Source organism: Citrus sinensis, chromosome 7 (assembly GCF_022201045.2).
Source record: "Citrus sinensis cultivar Valencia sweet orange chromosome 7, DVS_A1.0, whole genome shotgun sequence".
Classification (NCBI taxonomy): domain Eukaryota; kingdom Viridiplantae; phylum Streptophyta; class Magnoliopsida; order Sapindales; family Rutaceae; genus Citrus; species Citrus sinensis.
Genome location: NC_068562.1, coordinates 14,484,648 through 14,510,566, shown reverse-complemented (window position 1 = coordinate 14,510,566; position 25,919 = coordinate 14,484,648). Strand labels below are relative to the sequence as shown.

Genomic DNA, 25,919 nt, shown 5'->3' with positions numbered 1-25,919 from the left:
TTCACACAAATATTACTCAATGAAATTTATAAATTAGCGTCGCATCATAAAAAGTCAAGGGTCCACCCTTGAGTACTAATATATTTGTCAAAAAACTTTTTAAAATAATGTGAAAGTTAAGTTAATTTTACATTATAATTATATGATGAAAAACTTTATAATACCTTTATTTTCTTGGTCAAAATTATAATTTTACAATTATAGTTTTATTTGCTTAATATCTCAAAATTAAACAAAGGCCTAAATAAATTCCTAATAGTTTTTTAATCATCTATAATAGTTAAAAATAAAATCATAGTTGTTGTCTTGAAATATATTCCAATTATACAAAATTTCTTACAAACTAAGCAAGTTTCGTAACAGAGTGCATAATATAAGTTGCCTTAAACCATAGAGAATAGATTAGAATTAATAAACAGAGAAAGCAGAGCAAGCTTGTCCAGATTATATTTACCTAATACAAATTGCAGAGGCTAAAGAAACCTAAATTCGGTAACTTTACCTGGCATCTTCAATTCCCAGCTGAGAGAAGACTTTACTTTCTGATGAGATTGAATTGTCCTGGTCTCTCAAAATGGGCATATCAACTTCGTTCATCGACGCGCTATATGAAGGAAAACGCCTGACATTAGGGAATGGTAATGCAGATGAAGCATCGTTTATACTGTCTTCATGTGGTTCTCTCGTCCTTGCAGTTTGTTGAAGCTGTAATGCATACTCCAAGTCCCACAACACTTCGCCCATTGTTGGTCTGTCATCACCATCTTCCCGCAAACATTTCTCAGCTATCTCAGCAAATTTCCTCAATGAGTTTGGACTGATCTGAACCTTTATCAAAGGATCTACGATCTCCCCAAGAAGCCCTTTGTTCTTGCAAAGCATTGCCCAATCAGCCAGGTTCACTTGCTCTCTTGGGAGTGAGGCATTGATGGCTGGTCTTGCACATAGAACCTCGAAAAGAACAACACCAAATGAGTAAACATCAGATTTTTCTGTTAATTGTTGTGACCGAAAGTACTCAGGATCAAGATAACCAAAAGTTCCTTTAACAGCTGTGCTGACGTGGTTTTCATCACGCGTTCCCAATCTTGAAAGGCCAAAATCAGCAACTTTGGCAACATGATTTTTGTCCAGCAAAATGTTTGTGGGCTTCACATCACGGTGAATGATTCTGTCAGCTGAACCTTCGTGTAGATAGTGAAGACCTCTTGCTGCACCAATGCATATTTCAAGCCTCTGTATCCAGGACAAACAGGGTGACTTTGACTTGTATAGGTGATCCCTCAAAGTCCCTTTTTCCATGAAATCATACACTAGTATCATCTGAGACCGTTCATCACAATATCCAATTAAGGAAACAAGATGGCGGTGGCGAATTTTTGATAAGACTGTTATTTCAGTTTGGAATTCTGGAAGGCCTTGGCCGGAGCCTGGTTCGCTTCGTTTTACAGCAACTTTCATGCCGTTCCTGAGAGTTCCTTTGTAGACATTCCCAAATCCTCCCTTGCCGATCACTAACTTTCTATCAAAATTGTGCGTCGCAAACTGAATTTCTACAAAAGGAATTTTTAATCCAAGGTTTACATTAGGCATTGGGGAGCCGCCAGTTCCCTCAGGGACCTTACCATGAGAACTCCCTCCTCCACGTACATGTAATGGAGACCAATCCAAAGCCAAAGGAAATTCACCAGGCTTTTGCTTTCTGTATGTCAAAACAAAAAACAGTACAACTGCCAATATGCAAATCAGAAGCAAACCTCCAAGCACTGAGCCAACTACTACCATGACATGCTTTTTCTTATGTCCATTCTCCACAGGAACTGTACCCGATTTCTCCATAATCTCCATTATCTCAAGCCCATTCAAATATGCATCACGCTCACTCCCTGCTTCTGCTTTAGGGCCTACACTGATGTTCATAATTCCACGATCATTCGAATCAACCACGAAATCAAAATAAAAAGGTGTTGCAATCTGGGAAATATCGGTGTACGGGTGGTACGGGTCGATTTCTTTCGAATAGGTGGCATCGATATAGAGAAAAAATTTGAAAACATTCGGAGATGGGCTAACAATGTCACAGAAATGAACCCGAACAAAGTGCCTAGCATTCTTACTCACCATAAAACACCATGTTATGTTGAAGTTATTAGAAAGCCTACTGTTGTTTTTATTCATGTGCTTTGCAGTCTGGTAAACAGAATCCGGAGCAGTGTATTCACTAGCTATTCCCAGATAGTTAAGATTAGCTATAGGCCCAACAATTTTTGCTGTATCTGGATTGTAGAGATAACGATCATCAGGAATCCAGTTCCTCCCTAGAGTGTCATTCTCTTGCGAAATCATAGGGCCACCAACATTGATCCTATAAATTGTCTGTAGAGCCTTTGGGTGAATTCCCGGGTAAGAATTAGTCTTAGTTCCTATAGGACTAACATGTGGACCATTATCAGGAATGGAACTTAGAGGTAAAGGGTCCACAACGAAGACTTCAATGGCACTAACAAACGCGAAAGATGATTCTTGGGGCCTAAAGTAGACACAGAATTTTCCTTGAGTGATGCTAAGAAAGAAGTCCTTTATTACCGGAGACTGGCTACTGTTTTGGACATTAAAATTATGCAACAGCAAAAACGGATGGGAAGTGGAAACGTTGAAAACAGCGTTGTAGAGATTTTTTGCAGAGGAGAAAGCAAAGAAATGAAGGCGTACTAGATGAGTGCCGTTACTGCTGATATCGAACTCGTAGTGAGATGATTGATCAAAAACTCTTGCCGTCTGATAGAGAGCTAATGTATCTGGTAACTGGCTGCTGTTTTTAACAGGATAGCTCGGCTCTGAAAAGGAGATGGAATCTGAATTCCGGTCCCCTCTGAATATCCGATTGCCAGAAGTCACTTCGGTGTCTGAACCACAGTTGATGAAATACTTTTCTGGAAGACTATATGCTGCACAATTAAGTCCAACTGACAAGAGATGGAGGAGAAAAATGAGTGGGGATGAAGATTTGGGGACTTTCTTGGTTTGAATCTTTGCCATGAATTCAGGTGGAGGAAAGCTAATCTCTGTTAACTTTGAAGACTTTGTGGTTGAAAGATTTTTATATGATATCCATTTTGGAAGAGAAGACTCGAGTCAACATAGTTGAAAAATCAAACATGAAAATCCGGAAAAGAAAATATAGTTATCACATAATTTTATGAAGGAAAACAAAAAATATGTCACGAGAGAAATTGGTGCCCACCATTAGAAGATGCTCTTGCCCCTTGATATTGACTTAGCTGACTATATACAGGCCAATTATATAAGCCAAAATAAATGTGGACCCGTGGAAAATTCAGAAACTGGCTAAACGAATTGTATGTCCCCTTGCATGTGGTGGGTGAAGCAGAAGGCCCCACAATGGTAGGAATTCTTCAAGAATGGCACTCCTTGCAGTCTACTAATGGGTTAAGGCAGCAGACATTGTCCATATGCTGAATCCATGGCATATTGGCATGCTATATATTTTTCATTCTCTGTCCGATTCCTGAAGGCCTCGAATGCTGATCCTGTGAAGGCTTCGAAAACCTGGTACTTGGTAAATATCATATACAGGTTAAACTGATACTGCACAGTGAGGCGAGATTATTTTCACAAGGATGAAAGAGACTTTCGTGGCATCAACTAAAGCAAAAGGTATTTAACTCTATGAAAGGAAGTCAAGTTGTAACATATTAGCCAGAATGAAAAGTCTATTCCGCACTAGTGATTGATACTATCTGATCACGGAAATTAGGAAGAGGCGGATATTTGTTAGCAAAATTTCTTTTATTTATTTCTTTATGTTGTGTCCCTTTCAGATTTTAATATTTTTCGTATAACAAGAAGGAGCTGAAATATCTCCCCGTCCGGAAATGCTGAGCTTGTTATTGCGGGTCGTGTTTTGCTTTTAAAATGGCTATTAAACTAGCCGGCACAGACATTTTGACACAGTAAGAAGCTGTGAGCCAGTAATAATCTAGAGAAACGTGGGCCTAAAAAGCCCAACGGCTCCCTCATTCCACATCTGGGCTAACGATGTAAAGCCTGGGCCTATTTGATATTCTAGAAGCCCAGTAATTAAAGCTTTACTACAACCATCTAAAAGGGTTACAATGCTGAGTCATATAAATAGGGTCCAGCTATCTTGTAACAGCTGCAAGGTACCCAAACTTTGTCCTTTTCTAATTCAGCCAATAGATCTAATGGCTGAACTATTGAACGGCTTAGATGTATTCAATTGGTTATTAACAATGCAGTCCCTATAGTTTATTACATTACCATAAAGGTTAAAATAGTTATATGCTTATTTATATAACTCATGTTGTTTTAAATTTTTAAAGTTTGATCCATTGACTTAGTTTGAATCATGTTCAAGTGAATATAAACCTTTAATATTTTAAATTGGAACATCTTAATAAATTTTATTACAATTTATGATGTTTCATCTAAAAGAAAGTACTCATAAAAAATTATGAAGATAAATGATGTTAATTTGAAGAAAATAAAAAAAATTTATTATATTATCACAAGTTATAAAGATGAATAGTAACACCAATTGGTAGGTTTTATTTAGGTAAGGATGAAAAAAACTAATTAAATAGAAATATTTTAAAAAAATCTTTTAATGATGTTATTCAAAATTTTTGGATTAATTATAAATTTTAAAGATCAATCATCTAGTATACAATTTGTAAGATTAACTTTGTAATAATATCGATAAGAACTTCTACAAATTTTAATTGCCTTTAGTTGTGGAAATTTACTTTTTACTTTTCAATAGGGGTGTTCAGAATTAAATATGATCCGCTCAATTCGTCTAATTTGTAGAAATCCGATCCGTAAAAATTTGATCCGTGGATTGGTGGATTGGATTGGATTGAAAATTTGAAAATCCGCAATCGGTAGATTGAATATGGATTTACTTACTAATAAATAAATAAGTTAAAATATAGTTATATTAACACCATATTATGTCTTATCTAATAATAGTATAAAATAAAAAAATATAACTTCCTAAGCAGTTAATTTTCATGTACTAATTTAAACAAATGAGATTTTTTTCTTTTTGATATGTTATATTTTGAAACTTTGAATGTATTTTCTATCTTTATTTCAATAAATAACTTATTTAAATCTTATTTAATTTTGAATTTGATTGGTAGTAAAATTATTTTTATATTAAATTTTAATTTAGTTAGTTCGTGGATATGACATGATTAAAAAATTTTATCCCACAAACTAATCCGCAAAATGGTGGATTGGATGTGGATTGGGTCAAATTCGCATCCGATCTGCAGACGTATGGATTAGATTTGGATTGAATTTCATCAATCCGTGGATTGAATTGGATTAAAAATTTATAATCTATAAAATTATGGATCTGATATAGATTGATGTCCAATCCGAAAAATTCGATCCGCGAACACCTCTACTTTTCAAGTCTCCAAAATCAGCCATTTGCGGCTCCGACGTAATGGCACTCGCATCCTCGTCATATGTTAAGGGAATGTGTTCGAGTCTTATGAGACTCATTTCTTTCAAATTGATAAATTTCTCCATACATATTAGTGAAAGTGTATTTTGAGAGTGTATTTCTCCATACATATTAATGAGCTTATATTTTGACAGTTTCAGTAGATTTTATACATTGTGTAAATTGTAAGAATTTCGTAAAAAAGAATAAAAGAAGTCTAGAAAAACTCGAGCACCCAACCAGCTATACATTTATAGCATTGTGCCTGACACAAATGATTTTCTCGTCTTTCTCTCGTCATCTAGCAAAAGAAATTATATGCACCAGAAGTACACAGGACTTTTAATTTCATTATTCCATGTCAACCAAAGTGATTGAAGTCCTAGATACAACCAAAGTGATCTGCCTTCTTACTTGTTTTAATTTCATTTCATCAATTGATAAGTAATAGGCCGTGAATTGACAACATTAATTGTTATTTTTGAACTTTAAATCTTTGGTACCAGAGATACAGGGAAAAAATTTTTGTACGGATTTGAATAAAATAAACTTTGTCAAAGGAGCCCCACCTATTATTATCATGTTCACACTGCGTTACCATCTGATGGTCAATAAGCTGAAGGCCAAAGAGAGCATTGCTTTGCAGGCTGTAGCCCTGAGAGGAGACAAGAGGAAAGTTGCGAGAAAATTGACGAGGTACACTTTATTCCAAATTTCTAATTTGTTACTGTATTGTATTGCCACAAGAGACAACAAATATTAAGTAACTATTGCGCTAAATTTTGGATACTTCGCTCATATAAAACCTTTTTTTTTTCCTACTAAAATGATAAAGGAGTGGGTAAAATTTAAATTAATTTTTAACTTCTTAGTTCATCAGATTTAAGTTTAGAACTTTGAGTAATGAGCTAAAATAAAACTCCTTAAAACCATCTGAATAAGTCCAACCAAATAAAATTGACTAACAGCCACATAATCAAACTCCTGACACGCTCCTTGAAATTTATTTCTACATTTTTGAGATATTTTGAATTTGTATGAGTAGATTCCTGAAACTTTGTATCTGGGCTAACATTTTTTTTTTAATTTGAAATACCAAGAAAAAAGAAAAAGAAAAAGAAAATAGATATGAATCTATACGTATAATAACAAGCCTAAATACCAAATGGTGAGTCCAATGGATTGAATGCAACATGCAAGCTTAATTAAAAGGAGTCGGCATACATTAAAATAAAAATTAGCGCGCTTCTAAAATTGAAATCGTCACTTGGTTGACTGAACAATCTTCTACCTTGCCGGTGGACGATGTTGAAGTCACAGTGTTTCTTACATATGAAAAAGCAGGTTGTTTCGGAGGAAGTAATGCTGCAGCTTCATTTGTAAGCATCGATACAACATCAATCATGGTGGGTCTATCATCAGCACTTTCTTCTACACAAAGGAGTGCTATGTTCACATATCTTAACAGCATCTGCTTGGAGGATTCATCCTCTAATATTGCATCAGTCAACTCCAGTGTCCTGTTGCTTGTCCACAGATCCGATGCCTAAACAACCATACGATGTTATTAGACAGTTGTGCACTTGATATACAGAATATACTGAAAACGCTTTGGTGTGGGTGTAAGCACGAATTTTCTCATACTTTACAGCACTGTAAAAGTACGAAGTGTGCATCCTCACCCGAGCATACTCAGGAATATAATATTTACACTTAAAACCACATAATTAGAATATGTGTAACTGCTTTTGTTACTTACATAACCTAGCAGATTGAGAGAGTCGGTTCGATAAAATCCAGTGTTCTTCTTACCACTCAAAATCTCAAGCAACAATACTCCAAAGCTAAACACATCGGATTTAATTGAAAATATTCCTTCGAGTGCGTATTCCGGGGACATATAACCACTGTAATTCAATAATTAATAAATAATAATCAGTAATTTATGGATAACTTAATCACTTTAATTTTGGTTTGTGTCATTTACTTACTAAGTCCCAACGATCCTACTAGTATTTGCTTGTAACTCATTTCCTCCACAAATTCTTGCCATTCCAAAATCAGATATTTTGGGATTCATGTCTTTATCCAACAAGATATTACTAGCTTTCAGATCTCGATGGATAATTCGCACTCTAGAGTATTGATGAAGATAAAGAAGCCCTTGAGCTATCCCTTCAACAATAAGAACACGCGTTCCCCAATCTAGTAATATTCGCTTGCTTGGGTCTATATAGTTTTCAGCAAATAAAACTAAATGTCATTATGCACGAACAAAAAATGTAGACCGCATAATCTAATTATTTGTATCTAGTGACTTAATTTTTTTATTAAAAAAATAATGATAATTCGATGATGTTAACCATTTAACTTAAAAATAGCCGATTGAAACTAACCAAAAAGAAAGAAGTCCAAGCTTTTGTTAGGCATGTATTCATAGATCAGAATCTTCTCATCTCTATCAATGCAGCAGCCCAAAAGTCTAACAAGATTCTTGTGCTGAACCTTGGCTATCACTGAAGCTTCATTTTTTAACTCTCGCAGTCCTTGTCCAGATCTTCCTGAAAGCCTTTTCACTGCTATCTCATCTCCATTTTTCAATACTCCCTGAAAATGGTATATTTATAGTTCTATTAATAATGAAACTATTGTTCCAAAAAAAATGATGTCTCAATTACCTTATAAACAGGTCCAAAACCACCCTCTCCGAGCTTATTTGCGTCCGAGAATTTATTTGTTGCGGTAGAAACACTGGAAAAACTGAATAAGGGCAATTGATCAACTTCCTTCCTTTTGCTTCCTTTTGTCCTTTTATTGTTTACGGGATCGGCTTTCAGGTTCAAATCCAAATCAAACATCATCAAATCCTCCCCTGAATGGTGCAGAAATTAAAGCTTTAATTAACATATGTATAGGTATGTAAGTATATTCAACTCTCAAAATCGTGTAATGAAATGAGAAACTTTTACCTCTGTTTCTGGGCTTTCTCCTCACACAATAGAAAATCAAGCCTAAAATGACCACTGCTGCCAGAGTGATCGACAAGACTAAGCAAGAAATTGCTAGTGGACTGTAAAAAAAATAACCACTAGACAAACCAAAAGTCAATGCTAATATCAAGAAGACAGTAGACACGAAGGCAACAAAAATAATGAAGACTGCAAAGCGATCCATTGAGATCGATCATATGATTATTCCAAATCAATAATGAGTGTTTAATGATAAGAAGAACAATTTTAAGAATAAACTTGGCAGTAAGATAATTGTTAAACATATTAAAAAAAAACTTTAATTATACCCAATCAGTGTCAAGCAGAATTATTCATGGGGTTTGTATATTCTTCAGAACTTTCCCAAGTCTCAGTTACTAGAGTTTACGCGTGATACACGCGAAGGTGAAATATTTAGCTAAAATTAGCATGGTCTCTACAATTATATATATACATACATTACCAGTTTTTGACTCGTATGTTGACAAATTATGGATACTCACTGGACTCTTATTTGTACCCTCTTTTAATGAAATAAGAAGTATATTTAGAACCCGCGTTTCAAAAGTCAAAAAAGGTAGAAGCATTTCCATTACAAATGGACCATAAATGTGTACTTGTTTAATTTTTCTTTCTTTCTTTTTTTCCCCTCCGTTTGAAAGGCAAAGGACTGCTTTAAATAATTTCTATTTAAAATTCTAAAGTGGTAATGCGTAGGCAGAGCATAATTATAATATGTAACCTCTTAAAACTTTTGAATTTTACTAGGAACTAAAATCAGAATTATTATTATTATTACTATTACTATTATAATAAACATGCATATACTTCTTTTAAAAAGTTTATTTATTTATTTTGTTAATGGAAAATAGATAATTTTAAGTAACTGCATTTTTATAACTTGTTAACAATTTACTCCAATTATAAGATAAAGTAAATATATTAATGGATATATTGTTGATTCTTATTATTATTGTTGTATTTCAAATAATCAACTTATTCTGATTTTCATTCTCCACTCTAATTCAACTTATTACGATTACGATTTATTTCGATTTTAACATATTCAAATTGTCAATACGTGACGCTCCATGAATAGTGAGATTTGAAAATTAAGTTGATGCATAACTACGTTCTATAAAAGAAAAATATTGAAGTAAGTATAACCATTTCAAATGAACTTGAAGGTGTTTTTTTCTTTTTCTTTTTTTTTTAGAAGGATCTAATGCACATTAAGAATCCTTATCCTATTTAAATTAGTTTCCTAGATTGTAGTTAATATATGTACATTTATTCAACTCTCCTCACGCGGTAGAAAATCAAGCCTAAGATGCCCACTGCGGCCAGGTGATCGACAATAATAACAAGATGATAAAAGAAGCTGAACCTACTCCTCTAGATAAACCAAAAGTGAATGCTAATATCAAGAAGACAGCAGACACCAAGGCAACAAACATAATGAGGATTGCAAATGATCCATTGAGATCAAGGATCAAATGAACACGTTTAGAAAAATGCCAAGGACGACTTCAGGTCAGCAGGGAAGAGTCGTAAACATCATGTGCTGATTATGCACATGGATTTTGAAAGTACAGCGAAGATTCGTAACATGTTGTTGGACAAAGAATCGAAGATACAAAAGTTCAAACTAATTAATGCAGGCAAGATTTAGAAGGATCAGCGATAAATCTTTTTTTTAAAAAAAAAAAAAAGAATAGACGAGGATCAGCTATTTTTTCCTCTTTTTTTTTCCCTTGATCTTGTTTCATAAAAACTGGAGTTAGTTTAAGAAAAAGTAAATGGGCAAGTATTAAAAAGAATAGCATTTAGTTATTACCATAAAAAAATTTTAAATTTCTATAACTAATGCTTTATGATAATGTTCAAAAATCTCATCTAAAAAAAGGAAATAACATGTACAAACTAAAAATCATATACACATGGAACCGTGTTTGTCAAAACAAACAATTTGCAAATAAAATTAACTCCAGTTCTTATTAAATAAGATTTGGAAAAGAAGGGAAAAAAAATCGGATATTATACTAGAGAGATACGTACGCAAAAATTTGACAAAGAGGGAAAAAAATGGTAGAAAATTTTTCAAAATTTACAAATAAACGGTTGCTGTACCAAGAGGGTTGCTAAAAAGAATGCAGAAAAAAGTAGTTTGTGGGCCTGGCTGGGAGACAGCCAACCGACAAACCCCATTTTTTTTCAAACTCTTCTCTGCAGTGCTTTAGAAGTGGAAAAGGCCAATTTCCAGGCCCCCCAAATATATTTTCTTGATTTTCATTTTTGCAATACGGAAAATATCAAATAATATCAAACACACCATGAGGCAACAAAAATATTGAAGATCGCAAAGCGATCAGTTGAGATCGATCAAATGATTATTTCTAAGGGTGTTTGCGGATTGAATTTTGTGGATTTGATATCAATTCATATCCGATTCATGATTTTATAAATTATAAATTTTTAATTATATTATATTCATAAATTGGTGAAATTCAACTTAAATATAATTTATATGTTTGCAGATCGGATGCAGATTTGACTTAATTCATATTCAATCCACCATTTTATGGATTGTTTTGCGGACTAAAATTTTTTAATTATGCTCAATCCATAAACTAATTAAATAAAAAAATTTAATATAAAAATGATTTTACTACCGATCAATAAAATTAAATAAGATTAAATTAATTAATTTTTTAAATAAAACAAAAAAATACATTCAAAGTTTCAAAATATAACACACTTAAAAGAAAAAATCTTATTTATTTCGACACATGAAAATTAACAGTTTGAGAAGTTATATTTGTTCATTTAATTATTTTTATTTCATATATTATTATCATATTTGATATAATATGATGTTAATGTAACTATATTTTAATTTATTTAATTATTAGTAAGTACTAATGCCACATTTATAAGTTTTATTTTTTAATTAAATAATTTTTTTTTTTGCGGATTCACGGATTTATAAAAGTAAATGCATATCTAATCCACCAATCATAGATTTTTTAATTTTTAATCCAATCCAATCCACATAAAAATTGCATTTCTACGAATAAGACAGATTAAGTAGATCGAATTGGATTCTGAATTACCCTAATTATTACAAATTAATAATGAGTTTTTAATTGTTAAAAAATTATTTAAAAAATTTATATCCAATCACTTTCAAGCATTTATTATGGGGTGGGTTTATTTTATAGTAAAGTATTTTTTTCTTTTATAATAATTTTTTTGTCTTCTAATAAATAAATATATTTTTTTCACGCATCAATACATTGAATGCAAATGGTCGCCGCGTCAAACTCAATTCATGCTTGCGGGACCCCGTAGACTTGGTAAAGTCTTTCATCGTTTGATAATTGGTTCTTTAAGAGTCAACTCAAGATTCATATACGCGTCAGAAAATTAGCATATGAAGAAGGACCAATGAATCATTTACCACGTAATCTCTAGCTCGTTGATTACTCTATTTCACAACAACTAGTGAGTTAAAAAGTCATAAATATCACCTGAATACAAAAATAGGTTAAGAATTGTATGCTGATTTGATATTTACACTAGCTACTTAGAAAGATGTGATTAGTAATGTTGGGGACTTAGCATAAGATTTCTAAATATCTAATTCAAAAGACTAGTTTATTAGGTGGAGTGACCTACCTTGTTATAAACCTAAGTATTTTCATTTTACTAGCCAATGTAGGACACAACTCAACAATTCCTTCTCGGACGAAACCACCGTCAGACTCCGGTCTTTTTGTCCGACATACCTGAGTTGTTTCACCGCCACATTCCGACTACTAGGGTTTAGCTCTGATACCACTTGTTGGGGGAACTTAATATAAAATTTCTAAGTATCTAACCTAAAAAACTAGCCTATTGGGTAGAGTGACCTACCTCCTTATAAACTCAAATATCTCCCCTTTACTAGCCAATGTGGGACACAACTCAACAATCCATGTGAGGAAATAAGTTGCTAGTATGTTGGGTTTAAATGCAAGATTTGAAGAATTCTTGGGGCAGTGTGCATATCGACTTCAGTTGGAGGGGCCTTGTTGAAAAACTTATGCTGATGTGGTAGAATTCATTAAGAGTTCGTTATGACGTTTTCCAGAAAGATCAGAATAAAAGGCACTTGTGACTAGCCTCTGATATCATATTGATATCTTCTTCATTTCTTGTTCATTTTGCTTGCAATTTGGTTCTTTGTGATTCTTGTAATTTCTTCTTTGTTATCAGCCTGTAATTCGATTGTTGAGATTAATAAAAGAGCAGTTTTTTCCTTCATCAAGTTGTGCACTTGAAACTGTGCTCTGAGTCTGATTCTTGTGATTTCTTTCTTGTTAGATTAAATCTGATTTGTTCTTTCAAGTCCGATTTATCAAGTTCTTCTCGAAATATCTTGTGTAGCTATTAGGAGCTATAACAAGTAATTATTGAATATAAATATAAATATATGTAGGATCTAGCTATGTTATTACAATGGTAACATACTCCATTTTTTTTTAATTTTTTTGAATTAATTACATTGCAATTCCTATTTTATTATAAAATTAAAAAAAAATCAGATAGTCCTAAATTCTGGCTTGTTAGTCCTACTTATTTTAATTTTTTGAACTTAAATCAAAAGGTGGGGCTATTTTTCTAATTACTAATTCACACACCAATCATCAATGTTTTAAAAAGAAAATTTACTCTGTACATCTACCTAAATGTCATATATATCCTTGATAAAAACTAATTTTTATTTTTACTAAATAAATTAATTAAATAAAAAAACTAATTAAACTGTTTACATGCCCACTAGTTTCAATTCCATGTCTCTAGCAATTAACAATTGAATTCCATCACTGACTCAAAGTTATTGAGCATGAGATGCAAAAAAAAAAAAAAAAAAAAAAAATTCTAAATTAATGTGGGGCATAAAATTGTTTTGGCACCAAATCCTCATTGAAAACTTCTAAACTTGCTCATCAAGTTCTAGATGTATGACTAAATGAAGAGCAATTTTTTTTTTCTTTGGGCCTCACCTTTTTTGGTACTGTCTTATTAAGCAATACCAAAACACCTTATTAATTGATAACTTAATATATTTTTACAACGTATTGAAATTATTGACTATATATTGAAAAAGTATTATGAAAAAAAAATATTAGCTACAAATTAAGAACAAGAGATTAAATTCATATTCACATTTATAATGAGTTTACTATATACTAAATTAATTATTTAATAAGTCATTTTACTATGTATTAATTATATTAAATTAATACATGGGTTTACTATATATTAAATAATTATTTAATAAGAAAGAGTGTTAATTTGAATATATTATTTCAAATATAAAATAAGTCATTTTATCGATCAAATTAACTAGGTTAATATACCTAAGTGTAAAAAAATTTAAAATATTGTGGACTTATATGTCAAAAGTTTGAACGTTTTTACTTTTTTTAATTTTGTAGCAAACATTAGGGACTGTAGTGTTAATAATCCAACAGACATTTTAGCCGTTGAATTAAGTTTGGGCTAGATCTTAACAGTGGATCAGGAAAAGACAAAAAAAGAGATATGTTACGGTACATCAAACGTGATACAATCAACCAACCATATAAATAGTTTGAGGAGGCCAAGAACACCACAAAAGTTTTTAAGTAAAATTTCATTAGTTCATAGCACGCCTTTTTTTTTTTTTTTTTTTTTTTTGGCGCCCTTCCTAATTAGAGTTAGAAACTTATTTTATGAAATAATTAAATTATATATTTATTAAATAAATTAGAATCATTATGAATTAAAATGTTAGTATTGTTAGTATTGTTTTAACCTATTATAAAAAAAATTATAGTTCAGTATAAATGGAAAAAAAAGTATGTCAATATATTATAATAGTGTCGCTAGTATTAAAAATTTACAAAATTATATATTAACAATTGACAACATATATCATATTTTCTATCACTAAAATAATAAAGAGTTTCATAAATAATTTTTTACTGTACTGTTTTAATAATTTATATTCTAATAAGCTTATTTGTTGCAATGTTGTCATTCTTAATTAAGTATATGTATTTTACTAAAAAATTTATTGTTGCGTTGCTTAACATATATGCTGTTTTTACTCCTTTACCAGACTGACATTGACACAAATATTACTCAATTAAATTTATAAATTAGCATGGCATGATAAAAAGTCAAGGGTCCGCCCTTGAGTACTAATGTATTTGACAAAAAAATTTTAAAATAATTTGAAAGTTAAGTTAATTTTATGATATAATTATATGATGAAAAACTTTATATTACCATTATTTTCTTGGTCAAAATTAGAATTTTACAATTATCGTTTTATTCGCTTAACGTCTCAAAATTAAACAAAGGCCTAATTAAACTCCTAATAGTCTTTTAGCCATCTATAATAGTTGAAAATAAAATCATAGTTGTCTTAAAACATATTCCAATTATACAAAATTTCTTACAAACTAAGCAAGTTTCGTAACAGAGTGCATCATATAAGTTGCCTTAAAACACAGAGAATAGATGAGAATTAATAAACAGAGAAAGCAGAGCAAGCTTGTCCAGATTATATTTACCTAATACAAATTGCAGAGGCTAAAGAAACCTAAATTCGGTAACTTTACCTGGCATCTGCAATTCCCAGCTGAGAGAAGACTTTGCTTTCGGATGAGATTGAAGTGTCCTGGTCTCTCAAAATGGGCATATCAACTTCGTTCATCGACACGCTATATGAAGGAAAACGCCTGACATTAGGGAATGGTAATGCAGATGAAGCATCGTTTATACTGTCTTCATGTGGCTCTCTTGTCCTTGCAGTTTGTTGAAGCTGTAATGCATACTCCAAGTCCCACAACACATCGCGCATTGTTGGTCTGTCATCACCATCATCCCGCAAACATTTCTCAGCTATCTCAGCAAATTTCCTCAATGAGTTTGGACTGATCTGAACCTTTATCAAAGGATCTACGATCTCCTCAAGATGCCCTTTGTTCTTGCAAAGCATTGCCCAATCAGCCAGGTTCACTTGCTCTCTTGGGAGTGAGGCATTGATGGCTGGTCTTGCACATAGAACCTCGAAAAGGACAACACCAAATGAGAAAACATCAGATTTGTCTGTTAATTGTTGTGACCGGAAGTACTCAGGATCAAGATAACCAAAAGTTCCTTTAACAGCTGTGCTGACGTGGTTTTCATCACGCGTACCCAATCTTGAAAGGCCAAAATCAGCAACTTTGGCAACATGATTTTTGTCCAGCAAAATGTTTGTGGACTTCACATCACGGTGAATGATTCTGCCAGCTGAACCTTCGTGTAGATAATGAAGACCTCTTGCTGCACCAATGCATATTTCAAGCCTCTGTATCCAGGACAAACAGGGCGACTTTGACTTGTATAGGTGATCCCTCAAAGTCCCTTTTTCCATGAACTCATACACTAGTATCATCTCAGACCGTTCATCACAATACCCAATTAAGGAAACAAGATGGCGGTGGCGAATTTTTGATAAGACTATTATTTCAGTTTGGAATTCTGAAAGGCCTTGGCCTGAGCCTGGTTCGCTTCGTTTTACAGCAACTTTCATGCCGTTCCTGAGAGTTCCTTTGTAGACATTCCCAAAGCCTCCCTTGCCGATCACTAACTTTCTATCAAAATTGTGCGTCGCAAACTGAATTTCTACAAAAGGAATTTTTAATCCAAGGTCTACATTAGGCATTGGGGAGCCGCCAGTTCCCTCAGGCACCTTACCATGAGAACTCCCTCCTTTACACACATGTAATGGAGACAACTCCAAAGCCAAAGGAAATTCATCAGGCTTTTGCTTTCTGTATCTCAAAACAAAAAACAATACAACTGCCAATATGCAAATCAGAAGCAAACCTCCAAGCACTGAGCCAACTACAACCATGACATGCTTGTTCTTATGTCCATTCACCACAGGAACTGTACCCGATTTCTCCATAATCTCCATTATCTCAAGCCCATTCAAATATGCATCAGGCTTACTCCCTGCTTCTGCTTTAGGGCCTACACTGATGTTCATAATTCCACGATCATTCGAATCAACCTCGAAATCAAAATAAAAAGGTGTTGCAGTCTGGTAAATATCTGCTGTGTACGGGTTGATTTCTTGCGAATAGGTGCCATCGATATAGAGAAAAAATTTGAAAACATTCGGAGATGGGCTAACAATGTCACAGAAATGAACCCGAACAAAGTGCCTAGCATTCTTACTCACGTTAAAACACCATGTTATGTTGAAGTTATTAGAAAGCCTACTGTTAGTTATATTCATCTGCTTTGCAGTCTGGTAAACAGAATCCGGAGCAGTGTATTCACTAACTATTCCCCGATAGCCATAGTTAAGATTAGCTGTAGACTCAAAAGGTTTTGCTGTATCTGGATTGTAGAGATAACTATCATCAGGAATCCAGTTCCTCCCTAGAGTGTCATTCTCTTGCGAAATCATATGGCCACCAACATTGATCCTAAAAATTGTCTGTAGAGCCTTTGAGTGAATTCCCCGGTAATCATTAGTCTTAATTCCTATAGGACCAACATGTGAAGCCTCATCAGGAATGAAACTTAGAGGTAAAGGGTCTACAGGGAAGACTTCAATGGCACTAACAAACGCGAAAGATGATTCTTGGGGCCTAAAGTAGACACAGAATTTGCCTTGATTGATGCTAAGAAAGAAGTCCTTTATTACCGGAGACTGGCTACTCTTTTGGACATTAAAATTATGCAACAGCACAAAGGGATGGGAAGTGGAAACGTTGAAAACAGCTCTATAGAGATTGATCGCAAAGGAGAAAGCAAAGAAATGAAGGCGTACTAGATGAGTGCCGTCACTTCTGATATCGAATTCGTAGTAAGATAATTGATTGAAAACTCTTGCTGTTTGATAGAGAGCTAATGTATCTGGTAACTGGCTGCCGTTTTTAACAGGATGGCTCTGCTTTGAAAAAGAGATGGAATCTGAATTCAGGTCCCCTCTGAATATCCGATTGCCAGAATTCATGTCGGTGTCTGAACCACAGTTGATGAAATACTTGTCTGGAAGACTATATGCTGCACAAGTAAGTCCAACTGACAAGAGATGGAGGAGAAAAATGAGAGGGGATGAAGATTTGAGGACTTTCTTGGTTTGAATCTTTGCCATGAATTCAGGTGGAGGAAAGCTAATCTCTGTGAACTTTGAAGACTTTGTGGTTGAAAGATGCTTATATGATATCCATTTTGGCAGAGAAGACTCGAGTCAACATAGTTGAAAAATCAAACATGAAAATCCGGGAAAGAAAATATAGTTATCACATAATTTTATGAAGGAAAACAAAAAATATGACACGAGAGAAATTGGTGCCCACCATTAGAAGATGCTCTTGCCCCTTGATTTTGACTTAGCTGACTATATACAGGCCAATTATATAAGCCAAAATAAATGTGGACCCGTGGAAAATTCAGAAACTGGCTAAACGAATTGTATGTCCTCTTGCATTTGGTGGGTGAAGCAGAAGGCCCCACAATGGTAGGAATTCTACAATAATGGCACTCCTTGCAGTCTACTAATGGGTTAAGGCAGCAGACTTTGTCTATATGCTGAATCCATGGCATATTGGCATGCTATATATTTTTCATCCTATATCCGATTCCTGAAGGCCTCGAATGCTGATCCTGTGAAGGCTTCGAAAACCTGGTACTTGGAAAATATCATATACAGGTTAAACTGATACTGCACAGTGAGGCGAGATTATTTTAACAAGGGTGAAAGAGACTTTCGTGGCATCAACGAAAGCAAAAGACGATTTTTGAACTCTATGAAAGGCTTTGGTTGACTTGAAGCTTCTGTTTACAAGAAGAAAGGAAGTCAAGTTGTAACATATCAGGCAGAATGAAAAGTCTCCTCAGCACTAGTGATTGACACTATCTGATCACGGAAATCAAGAGGAGGATGTGGATATTTGTTAGCAAAATTTCTTTTATTTATTTGTTTATGTCGTGTCTCTTTCAGATTTTAATATTTTTCATATAACAAGCTGAAGGAGATGAAAATTCTCCAAGTCCGGAAACGTTGACCTGGTGGTTGGGGGTCGTGTTTTGCTTTTAAATGGCTATGAAACTAGCCCGCACAGACATTTTGACCCAGTAAGAAGCTAGGAGCCAGTAATAATCCAGAGGAACGTAGGCCTTAAAAGCCTAATGGCTTCCTGATTCCCCATCTGGGCCGACGATGTAAAGCCCAGGCCTATTCGATATTCTAGAAGCTAAACCACCTGAAAATGTTTCAATGCTGAGTCCGAATGGTTTCACTGCGTGGCACCTAGTTTTAATTTCTTTCCATTCCAACCATATTATAAAGGAAAAAGTTATTTACCCCAACTTGCACCCCGAATGAAACTCACCGTTTTACTTAAATAGAAAACTCACCGTTTGGAAATTTTTTTCCTTTCGTTTGGAAAGACTTAGCTAAATTGAAAACACCCTGAATGAAGCTCCAAAACGAACCGTTTTCATGAAGCATTCCTCAAGTTCTCATAGCCATCACGGGAGCCAAAGAGGACCAACCACAGCCATCACGCGATCGAGGTCGCCGTTGCCATCACCGACAGTCACACGACAACCAACACTCACAAAGCTTATTGGGATTTGTGTTTGTGTGTGTGTGTGATACTTTTTTTGCTGCTGGAATTGTTGCTGATTTGTGTGTGTGTGTGATAATTTGGTTGATTGAGATTTGTGTTTGTGTGTGTGTGATACTTTTTTTGCTGCTGGAATTGTTGCTGCTGGAATTATTGATACAATTCCAGCAGCGTTGTTGTTGATTTGTGTGTGTGATACAATTCCAGCGTTGTGAGTGTCGTTCGTGTTAGCTTTGTGAGTGTCGGCTGTCGTGTGATTGTCAGTGATGGCAACGGAGACCTCGCGTGATGGCTGATTGGCTGTGGTCCGTCGTCTGTGGCTCGCGTGATGGCTGTGGTCTGTTGTCTGTGAGCGATCGCAATTGTGGCTGGAGAAGATTTTGTGGGTGATGGCAATTGTGGCTGGAGAACTCGCGTGAGAGTTGAATCAAAACGGTTCATTTGGAAATTAAAAGGCAACAGATCACAGCGAAAACAACATCGTTTTGGGGATTTTCGGGGTTTAACTCGGGTAAATAGCAGCGCTGTATTATAAATAGGGTCCAGCTACCTTGCAACAGCTGCAAGGTACCCCAAACGTTACCCTTTTCTGATTCAATCAATAGATCTAATAGCTTAATTATGGAAGGACTTAGATATATTCAATTAGTTATTAAAAATGCAGCCCCTACAGTTTATTACATTATAATAAAGGCTAATTTTTTTTAAATATTTATTTATATAACTCATGTTGTTTTAAATTTTTAAAATTTGATCTGTTGACTTAGTTTAATCATAAAAATGAGTGACGGTATAAGGACACCAATGTAATATCACATAAACTTTTTTAAACACACGAAAATTTATAAATGTAAACAATATTTTTCTATTTAATATATATTTAATATAGAATAAATAAATAAAATATGGGTTATTAACCTTTTAGTACTTCAGAAAATTGTAAAATTAAAAAAGATGAAATTTCAAAATAAAAAATATGTAAGAAGCATTAGGTTGTAACACTTTATTATTTTATCATTATAAAACTTTACTTTTTCACTACATTTATGTTTCGGCAAACCCTAAGTTACAGGGAGATCCTTATGTTTTTAGTATTAATTGACATGTTAGTTTGCTTATACATAAAATATGTTAGTTTACCTATAAAATACCAATATCACCCTTGAAATGCAAGGGAGTCAATTTAATTTTTTAAATTTCTAAATGTAGCCCAACAAAGTTATAAAAAGATAAACAAGGAATATTACAAAAGGAAGTTAGTTATTTATTAGTTTTTTAAAGAAATTTTCAAAAGTTTTTTAGCTTTATGTTTTTTGAGAATTATTATTTTTTAGATATTTGGGTTTGTGGATGTTGCTGTAATGATAATTTATAATTTATTTTGATTAAAAAGTAATTCAATAGTAAATTTATTAGTTTTCAAATGCTCTTTTAAATATAAGGTGGTTGCTTAATTTTTATTGAGACAACTTAAACTTATCGGTGATGGCTAGTCATGCACTTAACTTATCACTGGCATGTATTCATAGATCGGAATCTTCTCATCTCTATCAATGCAGCAGCCCAAAAGTCTAACAAGATTCTTGTGCTGAACCTTGGCTATCACTGAAGCTTCATTTTTTACCTCTCGCAATCCTTGTCCAGACCTTCCTGAAAGCATTTTCACTGCTATCTCATCTCCGTTTTTTAACACTCCCTGAAAATGGTACACTTATATTTCTGTTAACAAGGAAATTACTGCTCCAAAGGAATTGATGTCTTTATTACCGTATAAACAGGTCCAAAACCACCCTCTCCGAGCCTATTTGCGTCGGAGAATTTATTTGTTGCAGTAGAAACACTGGAAAAACTGAATAAGGGCAATTGATCAACTTCCTTCTTTTTGCTTCCTTTTGTCCGTTTATTGTTTGCGGGATCGGCTTTCAGGTTCAAATCCAAATCAAACATCATCAAATTCTCGCCTGAATGGTGAAGAAATTAAAGCTTTAATTAAGATACGTACCTATGTGTACGTATATTCAACTCTCAAAATCGTGCAATTAAATGAGAAACTTTTACCTCTGCTTCTGGGCTTTCTCCTCACACCATAGAAAATCAAGCCCAAAATGGCCACTGCTGCCAGAGTGATCGACAAGATTAAGAAAGAAATTGCTAGTGGACTATAAAAGAAATATTTACTAGATAAACCAAACGTCAATGCTAACATCAAGAAGACAGCAGATACCGAGGCAACAAAACTAATGAAGACTGCAAAGCGATCCATTGAGATCGATCAATTGATTATTCCAAATCAATAATGAGTGTTTAATAGGAAGAAGAACAATTTTAAGAATAAACTTGGCAGTAAGATAATTGTGAAACATATTAAAAAAAAAACTTTAACTATACCCAATCAGTGTCAAGCAGAATTATTCATGGGATTTGTATATTCTTCAGAACTTACCCAGGTCTCAGTTACTAGAGTTTACGCGTGATACACGCGAAGGTGAAATATTTAGCTAAAATTAGCACGGTCACTAAAAATTATATATATACATGCATTACCAGTTTTTGACTCGTATGTTGACAAATTATGGACACTTACTGGACTCTGGTAAGCACCTTTTATTGTCTGTTTTGGGAATTTGGGTCCATCTTATTTGTTCTACTCTTTTAATGAAGCAAGAAATGTTTTAGAACCCGCGTTTCAAAAGTCAAAAAAGGTTGAAGCATTTCCATTACAAATGGACCATAAAAGCGTACTTGTTTTCTTTTTCTTTCCTTTTTTTTTTTTTTTGTTTCCTCTGGTTGAAAGACAGAGGACTACTTTTAAATTGTTTCTATTTAAAATACTAAAATGGTAATGAGTAGGCAGAGCATAATTATAATATATAACCTCTTAAAACTTTTTAATTCTACTAGGAACTAAAATCAGAATTATTATTATTATTGTAATAAACATGCATAGACTTTCTTTTAAGAAGTTTATTTATTTATTTTGTTATTAAAAAATAGATAATTTTAACTAATGGCATTTTTATAACTTTTTAATAATCTACTTTAATTATAAGACAAAGTAAAGACATTAATGAGAATATTATTAATTCTGATTATTATTTTTGTAGGTCATATAATCAACTTATTTTAATTTTTATTCTCTACTATAATTCCAGCTCATTACGATTAAAGTTCATTTTGATTCCAGCATATTTTTATTGTAAGTAAGTGATGCTCTATAAACTATGAGATTTGAAAATTAAGTTGATGCATAACTGCATTCTATAAAAGAAAAATATTGAAGCATAACCATTTCAAATGGGCCTGATGTGTTTTTTTTTTTTTGGAAGGATCTAATGCACATTAGGAATCTCTATCCTTTTTAAATTAGTTTCCTGGATTATAGTTAAGATGTGTACATTTATTCAACTCTCACAATCGTGCAATTAATTGAGAAACTTTTACCTTTGCTTCTGGGTTTTCTCCTCACACAGTAGAAAATCAAGCCCAAGATTCCCACTGCTGCCAGAGTGATCGACAAACATAATGAAGATTGCAAATGATCCATTGAGATCGAGGATCAAATGAATATGTTTAGGAAAATGCCAAGGTCGACTTTAGGCCAGCAGGGAAGAGTCGCAAACATCATGTGCTGATTATGCACATGGATTTTGAAAGTATAGGGAAGATTCGTAACATGTTGCTGCACAAAGAGTCGAAGATACAAAGGTTCAAACTAATTAATGCAGGCAAGATTTAGAAGGATCACCGATAAAAAAATTAAAAAAAAAAAAAGAATAGACGAGGATCAGCGATTTTTTTCTCTCTTTTTGTTTCCTCAATCTTTTTAATAAAAACTGGAGTTAATTTAAGAAAAAGTAACTGGGCAAGTGTTAAAAAGAATAGCATTTAGTTATTTCCATAAAAAAATTTAAAATTTCTATAACTAATGCTTTATGATAATGTTCAAAAACCAATCTAAAAAAAGGAAATAACATGTACAAACTAAAAATCGCATGCACATGGAACTGGGTTTGTGAAAACAAACAATTTACAAATAAAATTAAACAAGATACTTACGTACAAATTTGATAGAGAGGGGAAAAAAAGGGAAAAGGACAAACACACCCCCAACGTTTAGGCAAAGGGACAAAAATCCCCTAACGTTTTAAAAAAGACATTTACACCCCATTTTATTATAATTTTACCATTATACCCTTCTAGCATATAAAAAAATTTATTAGATTGTCCAATTTATCTATATATTGTTAATAAAATTATAAATAAACAAGTTGGATATTATAAAAAAAATTATAAATATACCTTTATTGCTCAATTCCTCTATTTAAATTTTTATCAATAACCAATTTAAAAAAAAATCTATACACCTAAAAAAATTGTAAATAAATTATAATTTTAAAAATAAAATTGGTTATTAATACCATAATAAATAACATGTCAATTATTTAAACTTGTATATTTATAACTAATTTTCTATGTTATTTATTATGGTATTAATAACCAATTTTATTTTTAAAATTATAATTTATTTACAAATTTTTTTAAGTGTGTAGGTGTCTTTTTTGAAAATTGATTATTGATAAAAATTTAAATAGAAGAATGATGCAATGAGGGTATATTTATAATTTTATTAATAATATATAGACAAATTGGATAATTTAATTATTTTTTTTATATGCTAGAATGGTATAATGGTAAAACTATAATAAATTGGGGTGTAAATATCTTTTTTGAAATCTAAGAGAGATTTTTATCTCTTTACCTAAATGTTGGAAATGTTGGGGGTGTGTTTATCCTTTTCAAAAAAAAAAATAGTAGAAAAATTTTCAAAATTTTCTAATAAAGGATTGTTGTACCAAGAGAATTGCTAAAAAGAATGTAGAAAAAGGTTGTTTGTGGGCCTTGCTGGGAGACAACCAACCGACAAACCCCATTTTTCTTCAAACTATTCTCTGCGGTGCTTTAGAAGTGGAAAACGCTAATTTACAGGCCGCCCAAATATATTTTCTTGATTTTCATTTTTGTAATACGGAAAATATCAAATAATATCAAACACACCATGAGGCCACAAAAATATTGAAGATCGCAGAGCGATCCGTTGAGATCGATCAAATGATTATTTCTAGTGTTGTTTTCGAATAAGATTTTGTAGATTGAACATCAATTTATATCCGATTCATGATTTTATGGATTATAAATTTTCAATCCAATCTCATCTATAAATTAGTAAAATTCAATTTAATTCTAATCCATATGTCTGCGGATCAGATGCAAATTTAACTCTTGACTCAATTCATATCAAATCCACTATTTTATAGATTGATTTACGGACTAATTCTTTCTAATTCATAAACTAATTAAATAAAAAAAATTTAATATAAAAATTATTTTATTACCGATCAAATTCAAAATTGAATAAGATTAAATGAATTAATTTTTTAAATAAAACTAAAAAATACATTCAAAATATAACACACCGAAAAGAAAAAAAATATTATTTGTTTCGATAAATGAAAATTAATTAAAATTATAAAAATTAACTGTTTGAGAAATAATATTGGTTCATTTAATTGTTTTTATTTTATATTATTATCGGATAAGATATAATTATTAGTATTAATGTATCTATATTTTAATTTAGTTAATTCTTAGAAAGCATTAATTCTATATTTACAAGTTTTATTTTTAATTAAATGATATATATATATATATATTTTATGGATTCATGGCTTTCTAATAATTTATAAAAGTAAATCCACATCTAATCCACAAACTCTGGATTTTTCAATTTTAAATCCAATCTAATTAAAAAATCTATAAATAAAAATTTTGTGCATTGTATTTCTACGAATAAGACGAATTGTGTTGATCAGATTGAATTTTAAAAATTTCTAATTATTACAAATCGATAATGAGTTTTTAATTATTAAAAAATTCTTTAAAAAATTTATATCCTATCACTTTCAAGCATTTATGATGGGTGGCTTTATTTTATAGTAAAGTACTTTTTATTTTATAATAAATTTTTTTATCTTCTGATAAATACATTACTTTTATATTATTTTTTGTGCATGCATCAACGCAGTGAGTGATAAATAATTAAATATCTAGTAATTGATTGAATGCACTTGGTCGTCGGGTCAACCTCAATTCTTGCTTGCGGGACCCCGTGGACTTGGAAAAGTCGTCAATGATTTGATAATCGGTTCCATTAAGAGTCAACTCAAGATGCAGGGAAATTTTATAATACATCTATTGTATATAATTATTTAATACATGTATAATATGTATAATTGAATTTATACAACCACTACTTATATAGTTGTATGATAGTTGTATGACATTATTTATTTGTTGTATGAGTGACAAATCAATAACTCATAAAATCAATAAATAATATCATGACATAGTACAATAAATATATTCTAAAATTTTTCCAAAATTCATATACGCCACAGAAAGTCAAAAAATTAGCACACGAAGAAGGCCCAATGAATCATTTACCACTTAATCTCTATTTCACAGCAACTAGTGAATTAAAAAGTCATAAATATCACCTGAATCCAAAAACAGGTTAAGAATTGTATGCTGATTTTATATTGACACTGGCTGCAGTGTAAATATAAATATATGTAGGGTCTAGGTATGCCACTACAGTGAAAACATACTCTATTTTTTTTAATTAATTACACTGCAATCCCTATTTTATTATAAAATTAAAAACATAGATAGTCCTAAATTCCGACTCATTAGCCTACTCATTTTAAT

At 32.4% G+C, this 25,919-nt stretch overlaps 3 protein-coding genes across 10 annotated transcripts in view; all 3 read right to left on the bottom strand.

The window, feature by feature from the left end:
- Positions 1-378: 378 nt before the first annotated feature.
- LOC102627879 (probable receptor-like protein kinase At2g23200) overlaps positions 379-25,919 on the bottom strand; it is a 30,126-nt gene continuing 4,585 nt past the window's right edge. The window contains exons 2-3 of one of the 7 annotated variants that reach the window (XM_052444168.1): positions 15,141-16,395; positions 379-502 (exon numbers count right to left, since the gene is read on the bottom strand). In XM_052444168.1, coding sequence (XP_052300128.1) covers positions 499-502; positions 15,141-16,395 — 1,259 coding nt within the window. In that variant the 3' untranslated portion in view covers positions 379-498. Of the gene's footprint in view, positions 2,469-14,918; positions 18,488-25,919 lie in introns of those variants that run through there. The other 6 variants (XM_052444169.1, XM_052444172.1, XM_052444173.1 and 3 more) reach the window with 6 other exon arrangements.
- Positions 6,610-8,789, bottom strand: LOC102608661 (G-type lectin S-receptor-like serine/threonine-protein kinase CES101). 2 transcript variants are annotated; one of them, XM_006465150.3, is made up of 6 exons: positions 8,467-8,789; positions 8,176-8,369; positions 7,894-8,104; positions 7,489-7,726; positions 7,257-7,404; positions 6,610-7,043 (listed from the first exon to the last, which is right to left on the bottom strand). In XM_006465150.3, exons 1-6 carry the CDS (start codon positions 8,669-8,671, stop codon positions 6,735-6,737), a joined length of 1,305 nt encoding a protein of 434 aa, XP_006465213.2. In that variant the 5' UTR covers positions 8,672-8,789; the 3' UTR covers positions 6,610-6,734. The 2 variants fall into 2 exon arrangements, with proteins under 2 accessions (XP_006465213.2, XP_052300134.1); XM_052444174.1 differs by having other exon boundaries at positions 6,856-7,043; positions 7,310-7,404.
- Positions 20,532-21,529, bottom strand: LOC102609594 (G-type lectin S-receptor-like serine/threonine-protein kinase CES101). The gene is made up of 3 exons (XM_006465227.3): positions 21,213-21,529; positions 20,922-21,115; positions 20,532-20,850 (listed from the first exon to the last, which is right to left on the bottom strand). The coding sequence occupies exons 1-3, from the start codon at positions 21,415-21,417 to the stop codon at positions 20,656-20,658; spliced, it is 594 nt and encodes a 197-aa protein (XP_006465290.2). The 5' UTR covers positions 21,418-21,529; the 3' UTR covers positions 20,532-20,655.